Source organism: Petaurus breviceps, unplaced genomic scaffold (genome assembly GCF_028583685.1).
Source record: "Petaurus breviceps papuanus isolate PSGF00001 unplaced genomic scaffold, PetGlider_PUasm1.0 90317, whole genome shotgun sequence".
Classification (NCBI taxonomy): Eukaryota; Metazoa; Chordata; class Mammalia; order Diprotodontia; family Petauridae; genus Petaurus; species Petaurus breviceps.
This window is the reverse complement of record NW_027187217.1, coordinates 448,731-461,786: the sequence shown is the minus strand read 5'-3', so window position 1 is coordinate 461,786 and position 13,056 is coordinate 448,731. Positions and strand designations below refer to the sequence as shown.

The 13,056-nt window shown below is 56.1% G+C and overlaps 2 protein-coding genes across 2 annotated transcripts; one reads left to right on the top strand and one right to left on the bottom strand.

The window, feature by feature from the left end:
* Positions 1-342: 342 nt before the first annotated feature.
* Positions 343-2,014, bottom strand: SCT (secretin). The gene is made up of 5 exons (XM_069107885.1): positions 1,935-2,014; positions 1,295-1,399; positions 1,038-1,139; positions 672-794; positions 343-481 (listed from the first exon to the last, which is right to left on the bottom strand). Exons 1-5 carry the CDS (start codon positions 2,012-2,014, stop codon positions 343-345), a joined length of 549 nt encoding a protein of 182 aa, XP_068963986.1.
* A 2,802-nt stretch (positions 2,015-4,816) lies between these two features.
* On the top strand, positions 4,817-9,619 carry DRD4 (dopamine receptor D4). Its single transcript, XM_069107982.1, has 4 exons — positions 4,817-5,080; positions 8,286-8,398; positions 8,710-9,290; positions 9,417-9,619. Exons 1-4 carry the CDS (start codon positions 4,817-4,819, stop codon positions 9,617-9,619), a joined length of 1,161 nt encoding a protein of 386 aa, XP_068964083.1.
* Positions 9,620-13,056: the final 3,437 nt, after the last annotated feature.

The window sequence follows — 13,056 nt, the reverse complement described above, 5'->3', positions numbered from 1 at the left end:
GTCGGCCTTCCAGGACCAAACAGGATTAGCATCATCCTTCCTGCCTGGGGAGTGAAAGAAACCTGAGCAGAAGGAACCCCCTGAGGCTTCTCCAGGCCAAAGAGCCCCTAGTCCCTTCAACCAGCCTCCTTTCATTGGCCCTCGTGCCCTGGCCCATTCTCAGCGACAGAAAGCGTCTTCCCAGGGTGGGGAAGCGCTGGGAGTATAAAAATTCATGTTTCCAGGCCCTGTTCTGCTCCTTGGAACGACTTCCCTCTAATGGCCTTCCCACCCTCCTCCCCCTGTATCCCCAGGTCGCACCAGGCCGGCTCTCTCTGCATCCAATGCTCCTTTATTATTGAATCACAGACGCCAATTTCTTTGGCTTTGAGTCCCCTCCCACACAAAGGCTCCTTTCCTTTCAGGCTCAGCCTCTGGCCAAGGAATGGCTTTGTAGAGCAAGGGACAGGGTCTCCCGGTGGATGTCCCTCGAAGTACTGCCCTGTGAAGAGGCCATAAGAAGAGGAGCTCGTGAGACGGGCTAGGAGACTGACAGCCATCCGCCCAGAAACCTAGAGGAAGGACAGGACCTGCTCTCTCCAGACGCTGAGGCTGAACTTGGGGAGGAACAAAGGGGAGGGGAGCTAGGAACCCCCACTGTGCTCCAGTGGAAGAAGGGGGCGGTCATTTACCCGTCCCGTTCGAGCCACAGACGCAGCCACTTCAGGCAGAGTGAATCCTCCCAGGAGGGGACCAGGGGCCCATTTTCCCACCTGGAGTTTCTTCCAGTGGCCTTCTCTGGCTCTCTGACTGACCTTCCCGGCCACAAAAGAAAAAGAGAAAAGGGGGGGGGGGGGGGGGGGGGAAGAGTCACAGTCTTGTAGATGTCTGGAAGTGTTAGGAATTGGGTGGGGCTAGTGAGAGAGCTCGAGTGTGTTCGTTGGTGTGTGTTCACCCCCGGGCTGGAATGAACTTCAGTGGGGGGTAAGGAGGGAGTCTTGGCTGGGGGAGGGAAGTGTGGGAGCGGGAGCGTACAGGCGCGCACCCGCGGCTCTCACCTGCGCTTACCCACCAGCTGCTGGATAAGCCGGTGCACCTGGGCAGTCCCTCTTATCTTACTGAGCTCACTGGTAAAGGTGCCGTCCGAGTGTCTCTGGGTCCTGTGGAGGTGGGGAGACAGGGAGGCAGGGGCTGGGGGCCGGACTGGGTAGGCAGCCGCAGCAGCAGCAGTCATGCACCGGTCCGCCTCCCTTCCCTCTTCCTATTTCCTCAGATCCCTTCAACACTCCCTGAACACTCCGAGGGTGGAGCTCACCTGGGCCCTAGGCCGACCAGAGCACGGACTAGACTTTGAACGAAAGCGCTCTCCCTAAGGCGTCTCAACTCGCTTGTGAAGGCACCGTCCATGTGGCGCTGAGTCCTGCCGAGAACCCAAAGGGTGTGTGCGGGGCTGGGGTGGGGTGACAGACGGAGAAAGGAGATGCTGGATGGGGCAGTTACATCTCGGGGCCATTAGACCCCCGCAGTGGTGTGGGGGAAGGCGCGCCCCAATCAACCCCATCCTCGGCTGTTCCACCTGAGAGCCTAGACTGCATAGACTGCAGCCCGCCTAGTCGGCGGGAGGCTTGAAGGAAGCTCACTCCTAGTTAACTGTAACTATCTTTGTGACTTCTTAGCTTGGTCTTTTTGTTCCTTTGTGGCGAGTTAATCTAGGCTCCCAGTCCCTGCCCTGCTTCACCCACCCACCCAACCCAATCCCAGGTTGTCTGGAGTCTGTCAGGCTCATGTAAGCTAGATTTAGACCAGTCAGCCTCAGCCAGGACACAACCCAGGAAGGGAAAGGAGAGTGGTCCTCTCTCTGATCAGTCCCGCTCTCTCCCAGGAACTCCCCCACCCCCCAGCCCATAGTCTGTTGACGTCTGCCAATCCCTCGCCGGGGTAGGGGTGGGGCTCACCTCTGGGGAGCAGGGAGTGAGCAGGAGCCTTGGATCAAGAAGGCAGCAAGAGTCGCAAGGGCCGCTATTCCTCTGGCCATGGGGACTACGGTCTGAGGGGCAGGAGATACGGGATACTAGAAATATCCAAACAGCCGAGCTCCCAGATGCACAGAGGCAGGAAACCTGAGAAGGAGAGAACCGGAGATTGAGGGGATTGAGACTCGAGTCAGGGAGACAGACTTAGGGGCGGGAACCGACAAAGGGAAGGCTCCAGAGACATAAAGAGATCTAGAACCCGTAAAGAAATTCACAGAAACCAAGACTAGCGGGCGGACAAGACAGAGACAGGGAGATGAGGAGACAGAGACTCAGAAACACGGGGAGAGACAGGGAGAGACAGAGACCCGGAGACACGGGGAGAGAGAGAGAGACTGAGAGACCCTAGAGGAGACCCTCGCTAGGAACCCGCGGGCCTCTCTCCAGGTCCGGCTTTGCTCCTGCCTGCCGCAGTCTGCCGGCTTCTCACCGAGCCTAGACGAGACTCTTGCTGAATTTCAGCTCCAAGCAGAGTCCTTCGTCCTCTTTCCTTTCTTCTACCTCCACCTACTCCTTCGAGGACGGCCGCCCGACTGCAGTGCTGGGCTCCACGGCCCGCTCGGTATAAATCCCCCCAGACCAGGGACCTCGAGGGCGGAGGCGGAGGTTTGGGGCGCCAGGATTCCTCTCCTCCCCGCCCGGTGCCCTTTCCGAGGCTCCACAGTTTCCGCTCCGGTAATTTCGCAAACAGTTGGTCCGGGGCCATCGATCGGCCGGGAAGATCAAGGCCGCCCCTCCAGCTGTCATCCACGCCAGGCCCAGGTGCCCGGCCCCTGGCGGCTGGAGCTGAGGCCTGCTGCTTTAGATCGATGGTCCCACCCAGTCCCGTCTCGTCCCTTCCTGGCCCCAAAGACCAGATGGAAGCTTTGGAGGGACTGGGGCAGGCAAGCTGAGTGTCAGTGCCTGGAGACGGCTATGGGAGCTTCGCTTCCAAGTGTGGCCTGTGACTTCCCCTGAGGAATCTGTACTTTCAAAAGGAACAGGAGAGTAACACGAAGTCCGATGCCAAGCGCAGTGTGATGGCGCGAAGGGAGAGCTGCCCAAGGTCTCCTGGCAGGGCAGGGCCCCCCAGGGGTCCTGTCTGACCGTGACAGTCTGTCTGAAGGGGAACCTTGTGAAATGAGATGGCCGAAGGAGGCAGATGGCCCGTAGTGCTGGCCTGGGCACTTTTCGCTTCATCCTAGGGGCAATGATGAACTAAGACAAACTTTTGACCAGTAGAGTGCTATGGAGGGGTGTGCACCTGCATGGAGGAAGGCCCGAGAGAGTAAGGCAGCCAGTTAGGAGACACAACCAGCCAGGGAGCCCAGAATGAAGTTTCCACATGACCTGGGCAGACATTGCTAAAGAGCGTGTGGCTACCACCTTTGGAGGCCAGGTGCTTGCCCTCAGAGAGCTTACAGTCAAGGAGGCACAGAGGTGTTAAGGGCACTTGTCCTGATGCTTTTTCCTAGGGCAGATCCAGGAGAATCCCAAAAGAATTCCTGGAGGCAGGATCTTGGAATCCAGTTGGCTGCGAAGGATGGATGGGAAGAAGGGCATAGGAAGCCCATGGAGCCTTATGGCTGAGTCAGAAGATTCAGGAAATCGAGGACAGATTTAGCCTGGGGTGGGGAGTGGCAGTGAGGAGGAGGTGGCCACAGTGCTTGGGTTGTCTCTGAGGGGGCACCTGGAGGGCCTTGGTTCCTTGAGCCCTTCCCCCACCCCTCAGACTGGTGCCCAGAGTAGGACCAGGGGGCTCCACTCTTCCTTTGCATGCATTTTGCACGTATCTGCATAGAGTCACAAACGCCAGACCCCAGCTTAGCCCAACAAAACCTGAGAACCTTAGGCCGAGGTATGCCTCCAGGAGTCCAAGATTGGTCTTGGAAACTGGGAGCCAGGATCCTTAGGTCCAGGGCAGCCAGGTTGTGCAGTGGATAGAATACCAGGTCAGGAGTCAGGAAGACTCATCATCGTCCCGAGTTCCAATCTGGCGTCAGACACTAGTTATGTGACCCTGGGCAAATCACTTCACTCTGTTTGCCTCGGTTTCCTCATCTGTAAAATGAGCTGAAGGCAATGGCAAACCCCTCCTATATCTTTGTCAAAAAAAAAATCCCAGGAGGATCACGGAGAGTCGGGTACGACTGAAAAGACCTCACGACAACAGTCCTAGGTCCTTCAACCGGCCCCACATTGGGCTCGTGCCTTAGTTTCCCCACTTGTGTGATGGACCTAATGACCAACGGGGACTTCCCGAGGTCTTAACCCTGCTTCCAGACTAATGTCTTTCCGGGATCCCCAGAGTGTCCCTCCCCTTCCGAGTCTCGACTCCGCAGTATTGCAGAGGCGAAGGACCCTGGTGTGTCAGTCAGTGTTCCTGGGCCCCGGCCTCCGTTGCTGCCATTTCTGCAAGGTGGCTGAGAAGGAAGGGGGGCGGTTGTGTGTGTGTGCGTGCGTGCGTGTATGTATGTTTGTGTTGCGGGGGAAAGGGGGGCTTTCCTCAGAACCCAGAGAAGGCGGGGCCGAGAAGGGGCGAGGCCAGGGCGGAGCTAGGGAATTTACCGCGCGTGGAACATAGGAACCTAGTTCAGCAGTCAAGAACTGGAGATAGGGTGGGGGGGGGGGGGGGGGGGAATTCACTCAGTCTGGGACCACAGGTTGGGGACTCCCCGCCCGCGGTCCTCAGCCACAAGCCTCCCTTCGTTCTTCCTCGGGTGGCTTCTGTGGAGTTCAGTCTCCCGGAATGCGGCGCCCCACCCTGTCCCAGGCTGCGAGGGTGCGGCGCTGTCCGCGGTGCTGAAGTGGACTGGTGCTAGGCCATGCTGGGGAACTGCAGCTTCCCGAACTCCAGCGAGCTCCTGGGCAGCGGCAGAGGGGGCCTGGGGGAGCCTGAGCCGCATGTGGGCGCTCTGGTTGGGGGCATCCTGCTCATGGCCACCGTGCTGGCTGGCAACGCGCTTGTGTGTGTGAGCGTGGCGGCGGAGCGTGCCCTGCAGACCCCCACCAACTTCTTCATTGTGAGCCTGGCCGCCGCTGACCTGCTACTGGCGCTGCTGGTGCTCCCCCTTTTCGTGTACTCCGAGGTGAGGTGAGCCCGGACCCAGGATGCCCCCACCCCGCCTCTGTCTGTCCTTCGAACCTGCTTCCTAGACCCAAGACACCCCCTCCCCTTTTACAGTCTCTCCTCAGTCAGACCTCCCCAACTCCCTACACCCACTTCCGACTCGGGATCTTCCCCCCCTGCCCTGGCTTACAGGGCATCACTTCGTACCCCACCCTCCACTGTCAGTTCTTTCAGCCTCCTTCATTGTTCCTTGAACCTTCTACTCCCATTCTTCAGACTCAGGGTCCTGCTCACCCCTCCGCCCATGCTGGGATACCTTTACAAACCCTCAACCTAGCATACATCTAGTCTCGTGGTCCCTGCCTCTCATTCGCTAGGTCCCCTACCCTCCTACTCCTTCCGTGTCTGTCCCATCCTTCCCCTAGCCCTCCTTCCCTAACTCTTTTCACAGATATTTCATCTCTTGAAACCTTGAAGCTGACACTGTCCTGCCCTCTGAGCATTGTCCCCATCCCCTCCACAGTTCTCTAGACTCGTATACCAGATCTAGTTTCCTGAGATCGAGGAGGGGAAGGAAGAAAACATAGCGACAGACCGAGGAAGGGAACAGAAATAGAAAGAGACAGACATACAAACAGACAGAAATGTCAGGAGAAAAAGAGGAGGGATGAGAGATGGAGGGAGATAAAGGGAGGGAAAGAGAGGGAATGATGGAGGGGAGAGAAAGAGGAGAAAGAGACAATGAGAGACAGGGAGAGACACAGTTGTCAGGAGATACAGAAGAGGGATGGAGGGAAAGGAAGGGTGGAGGAGAGTGAAGGAGAGAGAGAGGGAGAGAGAGAGAGAGAGAGAAAGAGAGAGAGAGAGAGAGAGAGAGAGATAGAGACATTCCGTCAATGTTAATTTGCTTTGTCAGTTCAAGTGTGAGCAAATACAAGACTTAACTGTCTTGCTCTGCCCAAACAGCAATGTTGGGAGTCTCTCAGAAGATATTTAGTGGGAGCGTTTTTTCCTTACCCCAGTTGTTTCTGTGAAACGAATTAAACCCAAAGGTCCAAGAATCTCTTCCTTGACCTTTCTCCCTATTCACCTTACCCATTTCTTGTCCATTAAGATGTTTTTGGCTAGCCTCCATTATTCAATGAGTCAGTTCACCTTCCCAACACTCAGTCCTCTGAACATTGGATAAGCAAGTCATCCAGGTTTCTTTCCTAGTTCATTGATAAGAATATGGAATGGCATGGGTTCCTAGACAGATCTCTTGGGCACTCCACTGGAAACCCTCCTCCTGAGGTGACATGAACCCATAAATGAATACTCTTTGGGTATGACCATTCATCTAGTGCCAAGTCCATCTGCTACCATCTAGCCCCTAATCCAGCCTCTGTGCCTTTCAATAAAAATCTACCCCATGAAGTGTATGGGGATAGCCTTGCCCTCTGTTCCTCACTTCCTAGACTCAGGGGCACCGGAGAGTGGGAGCTTCAGTCTGAGGACGTCTTCCAGGCTCCCCCTCGAATTCCTTTCCTTGTTTTTCCTTCTCCTAAGGAGTGAGAAACACAAGGTACCTGATATAACTTTACAGATAAAGACAGGCTCTCTCTATCCATCCAAACCCAACTTATAATACTCATGTGTCTGGAGGCAGGGGATAAACCCCCAGAGGGCCTGAGGTGCTGCAGCAGCATGGCCAGGGATGAAGACAAGGCCTGGGACAGGGGCTGAGGTCAGTAGTCCTGGGTTGGGCAGAAAGGAAGGAGATTCCAGTTTTCAGAAACATGATGGAATGTAATGAAGACTGGGACAAGGAGATCAAGAGAGCATATGAGTGCTGTGACTTTTCTTCTCATCTCCTGCTGTGGGATGGGGAAGGCTGAGGCTCCAGAGGACAGTGGGCAAAGAACCAAGGGAGAGACAAAGACAGGCGAAGAATGGGTGGCCAGAGCTGAGGAATGCAGTAGGCACAGCTACTCAATCACCTTGTCTTTCAAGTTTGAAAGGCCTACCCTCAGTGGAGGGGATATTGGGGGGGGGAGGGTGAGAAGAGGATGGGAGGGGCTGAGCAGATCCTTGGCACTGAAGTCTTGGTTGAGGCCTCCTAGCTCAGGTAGACTCTGGGGTCAGTCTCTGCCTCCTCCCAGCATCCTCCTTCCCATGGAGGGGGCTGGAGGGTTGATTTCTGCACTCCGGTTGTGGGTTTGTTGCCTCATCCCAAACATGGGTATGGCCATCAGTACAGATGCTGCTGCTCTGTCTGAAAGAAGTGTGTGTGTGTGTGTGGGGGGGGTCCTGTGACACCACATTTTCTCAACTTACTTTAGGGTCTTTGTGTGAATGTGTCCTCACAGGTGGTGTGAAGGACAGTGAAGAGTGGGAGATGAGGACAGGCTAATGCAGGAAGGGAGGGGTCACTCTGAACTCTGACGTCCTGGCCACTAAGCCTCTAATCTCCAGTGGAGAGGATAGAGAAGGGAGAGCCAGTATTTCACTTTGGGGAATACTGGGCATTGTTGAGCTCCCCAAGATGTACAGTGAAGAGAAGACCTTCCAGGCATTTTGTCAGGAATTTCTAGAGCTAGAAACATCGGAGGATCTGAGGCTGAGAGTTGTAAGGGACCTTAGAGATGATTTGGTTCAAAGGACTTCAGGGAGTCAGAGAGAGGTGGGATGGAGGAGGTCTGGGATAACTGAGGCCACCTACCTGGAATAGTGGCCTGGTCAGGATCAGAACCCAGGGCTTTTGATTCAAAATCTATGGCTCACCCTACTACACAAAACCACTAAGTGGCCCCTCAGAAAACAGTGGGGTCTAGATACCAATGTATGTGGGAAGGGGGGGTCCAATTAGCCCTTCCCCACATTCCCACACATCTACACCCCAGGAAGTGCCCCTTCCTTAGAAACAGTGAATGGTAGAGATGGTTAAGCTCACAGCAAGAATTCAGAGGCAGGAAGAGGAGGAGAGCTAGGGGAAGGAGTTTCTAGGTCAGACCAAGCTTTTCTTCTCCTGAGCAATCTGGAGTAGGTGCAGCCATTTTGGCCAAATCGACACCCTTGTCTGGGTCCATGATGCACACGGCTCTGAGCTGGCCTGTGCTCTGGGGATGGAGAGCCCTGAGAGCATAGGGGTGTGGCTTCTATGTGTCCCAGTTCCTGGGTGGGTGCACTGGGAGAGGGACGTCAGCCTGAGCCTGGGACCTCAGACCTCTGTCCCTCTGTCCCAGTACCAGGGCGGCGTGTGGACTCTGAGCACTGTTCTGTGTGATGCTTTGATGGCTCTGGATGTGATGTTTTGCACAGCCTCCATCTTCAACCTGTGTGCTATCGGCGTGGACAGGTGGGCCTACCCCCCCTCCCCCAGCAGGCCCTGAGCCCCTCCCCAGCCCTGGCTTCCAGCCGCGCCCGGCCTCACTTTCCTGAGCCAGGCACACAGCAGGTACTTGGGAAATGCTCAGTAGCCTCAATCCCAGCAGCAGTTCTCCCTAACTCTCCCCTTGCGGGGCTTAGTTCCCTCCAAGCCCGGCCAGCGCTCTGGCCCCAAGTCGCCGGCCCAGTCTGGTTCCCTCAGCAGAGGGCAGCCTTCCGGCAGCCCAGCCCGCAGGGAGGGGTCTCCCCTGGCTTCCTTCCAGCTTCCTGGCCTCCCTCCAGGTTCATCGCAGTCTCGGTGCCTCTGCACTACAGACGGCAGCAGCTGGGCAGGCGGCAGCTGGTGCTCATCGGCACTGTGTGGGGGCTGGCCTTCGCTGTGGCCTCGCCAGTACTGTTCGGCCTCAACGACGTGCCCGGTCGGAACCCGGCCGTGTGCCAACTGGAGAGCCGAAATTACATCGTCTACTCCTCCGTCTGCTCTTTCTTCCTGCCCTGCCCGCTAATGCTCGCCCTCTACTGCGCCATGTTCCGCCGCCTTCGCACCTGGGAAGAGGCCAGGAAAGCCAAACTCCGGCGGAGCATGTGCCCCGGGGCTGCCCGCAGGCCCAGCAGGCCGCCGCAGCCCTGGCCTCGCCGGCGGTTCCCGGGGCCTGACCCAGAGGGCCCCGGGCCTGCGGATTACTCATCCCATGGCCCAATCCAGACCGTGTCCTACCCTCCGCAGCCCCGGCCCCAGCCCCAGGCTCAGCCCCAGCCCCCGCCGCTACCACAGGCGATGCCATCCGCTGGGCCCCCGAGGAAGCGAGCCAAGATTACTGGCCGGGAGCGGAAGGCCATGAGGGTGCTACCCGTGGTTGTCGGTGGGTGTCTGTAGCTTCTCATAGGGCAGGTGGGGAACTCTGAGAGGAGGGTGGGGAGGGTCCGGGGGAGTCCCGCCTGAGCTGAGAGGGCTCAGGGCTGGCCTCACTGCAGCCCCCTGTCTCCAGGTGCTTTCCTCGTATGCTGGACGCCTTTCTTTGTGGTGCACGTCACTCGGGCGCTATGCCCAGCCTGCCCCATGCCCCGGAGGCTGGTCAGCATCGTCACCTGGCTGGGCTACGTGAATAGCGCCGTGAACCCCGTCATCTACACAATCTTCAATACGGAATTCAGAGGCTTCTTCCGCCGAGTGCTTGGGCTCCTTTGCTAGGACACCTGGGTGAGGGCAGAAGCAAACTCCGGGACTGCCCCCCTCCAGGGTCCAGGGATCACAGCTCCCCTAGTGCCCAACCTGGGGCTGGGGCTGGTGGCTGCTTCAGAGTCAGACTATCTGGGGGGAGGAGGAGATCGGTGCTCTAGGAGCGGGGCATGGCTGGTTGAAAGATGGGGATTTGGGGACCTGATGAAGACAGAAAGGTCAACTGAAATTCCTTTGAGTCCAAGCTCTCCCGGGGAGACAGCAGATCCCCCATCCCTAGTTCAGCAATGGAAGTTGTTGGAGGAGTTCTGAGCATGTGCTCTTCCCTCACCTCAGAAACCACGTGGAGGGAGTGGGTAGGGAAGGGCTTCCTCCTGAGCCCTTGGGTGCTGACAGAGCTTGAGGTGGGTTTAGAGATATTTATATCCCGGCTGACGCAGTTGGCCCAGCTTCACCTTTCACAAATTCCTCCCTCTGTAGGGCTGTGCCTGTCTGTCCAACAAATCCAAATAGTTTCTTGATGGCCCAAAGGGGAGCTGGATCTGATGGCCCTGGCTCAGGCCATGGACTGGGTCCTCCACCCCTGACCCTTGGGGGAATCCTGGGAAAGATTGGCAGAGGCAGGGGTGGAGAATGTTTCTACATGAAGGGTTGATAAGGGCAATGTGAGCCCAATGAAATGGCCTCTGTGCTTACACATCTTGGAGTCACTTGGGAATTGGAGTCCCTCTCTGGCCTGCCTGAAAGGGCTGGTATGTCCAGCCTGTCCCTTCTGGTTGCCTTCAGCACTCCCAGCTGGCTCTGTGTGCTCACTTAGACCAAGCCTGACTTGTCTGGGGCAGCCTTCCCATCTGGCCTTGGCTCTCTGCCTGACTGCTGGTCTGCTGGCTTTGAGGACCCATTCAGTGTTCAGCAGCAAGGATGCTGGGAACAGGTCAGCCTGCCACACCAAGGACAAGACTGTGAGCAATATAGAAAGAATATTCAAGAAGGTCTTCTCAGTCTAAAGGGGTTCATTCCTGCTTTTGTTCAAGAAGAGACCTGGCCTGGGCCCCTCAATTCCTGCTGGTGACTCAGGGTCAGATCACAGCTGGGGACCAAAGGTCACACAGGAATTAAGTGACCTAGGTAGGACTGGAATCCAGAAGCCAGTGGTATTCCCATCCCTGTAATGAGGGAGTTGGACCTGGGGATCTCTGAGGGCATCTTTCTGCTCCAACCTTGGCCAACTCCGCAAGCAGCTGGCATGAGATGAGGAAGTTTGCAGGGGGTAAAGGCTGCTGCCTGCCTTTGAGCCCAGAAGCTGCCCTTTCCTCCTGTATTTTACTGCCTAGGAGGGAGTCGGAACAGGAATTAGCTCCCATTTTACAGGTAAGGAAACAGGCTCAGCCTGGGGAATCAGTCTTCATTTCTTCCACCAGGGTACAGTCCTGCTGAGTTTTCCACTCCAACCCAGGGGCAGCCTGATGCTGTTAAATTCTGCTAAGCTCCTCCCTCCCCAGTGATTGGAAGTGACTTAGTATCCCATAACTACAGTAGCTAATTCAAGGTGCTGAGCTCTCTGCTGAGCTTTGCAAAGTTATGCGCCGTGAAGTGAAAAGAACTTGAGATGGTGTGAAAATATTCTTCTGGGGAGGGAGGGGCTCTCACTGTCAGGATCCACTTCCCCTCAGATCCCTGCTCAGACAGGTCAGATGTGCCCCTGCTCCAGTACACAATCAGGTTAGTAACAACCTGCTGGGACCTCCCAGAGAGAGGGCTGTGCAACTGGGCTGCCCTGCCTCGGCCAGCTAGGGGACTTCTGAGAGATTCACACGGGACTGGCAGCAGCAGCAGCAGCAGCAGGGTCCCTGGGTTCCCCACCATTGCCTTCACAGGCAGGCAGCACACCCTTATGGTAGAAAAGCCGCCTGGTTGTCAGGTGGTTTACTTCACCAAGTCCTGTTTCACACCCCAAATGTAGTCAACAAGCTGAGGACCTGAGGGTGGGCATGGGTACACGCAGTGTGGAAGCGCCTGACACCTGCTGGAGGGCCCACACTGCCAGTGTGCAAAGCAGTCTAATCTAAACTTAGAGCTGAGCTCTGGGATCCACAGGGAGTGGAGCCTGGGCATTGCCACCTGCAGCCAGGGTGGTGAGATCAGATTAAAGGGCAAGACTTTCCTGGGGCTGGAAAGAGAGCAGACAATGCCCACTTAGCAGCCCATTCACACTGGCCCTCTCTCCTGGCACACCCACTAGTGACAAAGAGCCATGCCTTTGCTGAAGAACTTGAGGGCAGGACGTGAGGGTTGGGCAGAATATGTACTGGCCATTCTGTGACCGAATTAGACTGCATACGTGCACTCACACACACACACACACACACACACACACACTCTGGGCCCACCAGCATCATAGGGCCAATGGGCCATTGCCATAGCCATCTTTCTCAGCATAGCCACAGCCTGTTCTGGTCTCCCCATTTTAGCTTTCCCAAGTCTCTGGATGTTGCCAGGATCCTGTTGCCAGCACCTAGGCCACTGGGGTGGGCAAGTGGCAAGATGATATGTCAAGGTGGCCACTGCAAACAATTGGGAGCCAGGTTTAAGGCTTCATCGGAAATTAACAGGAAGGGGCGGCTAGGTGGCACAGTGAATAGAGCACCAGCCCTGGAGTCAGGAGGACCTGAGTTCAAATCTAGTCTCAGGCACTTAACACTTACTAGCTGCATGACCTTGGGCTAGTCAATCAACCCCAATTGCAAGTTTGCAGGAAGATCTGCTGCTCCCAAGCCTACCTGCTCTAGCCAAGGAAGAGCCAGAACCTTTGTCCATCCCATAAATGGGCAGGGCCAGTCTAGGGAATTCGAAATAGGTCAACTGAAGCTACTAACAGGCAGGAGGGACACATTTTGTCCAGGATGAATTCCCCAAGAAAGTCTTGAGAAAAGCTAGTATAAGTTTAAGCAGTTTTTCTCTTCAAAAGTTACAAAGTGTAATTTTCATGACTGGTCTTTGAAATAAAATTGGAAGATGGACACTTCATTCAGGATTTCCTCTCTCATTTCTAGAAAGAGCTTTCCCTTCTGAGCTTGGGGATGCTGCTCCTCTTGGAAACCAGAGTCTGCTGGCACCCCTCTCCCCCCCCCCAGTTCCTTCTGGGAGTTCTGCCCCTGCCCAGTGAACTTGACTGAGCCTGGAGGGAGTCCATTTCATCAAAGGCAGCCCAGAGGACATTTAAACAGATGAGCTGTTAAAAGTCTCATTTCAGAACCACTTACAGTTACCCGAAGATGGTGCTTTTGGGTCTCCTCCAGGGCCCCAGGGGAACATTCTCTGAGTGAGAGGCTGGTGATGATGCTTTCTGTATCCACCCCCCTTTCCCCATCAGGTAGGGTGAGACCCTAGAGGAAATCATAGTTCTCTAATGGTCTGCCTACTCCTGGGGAGGTCAGGGCCCATCCATG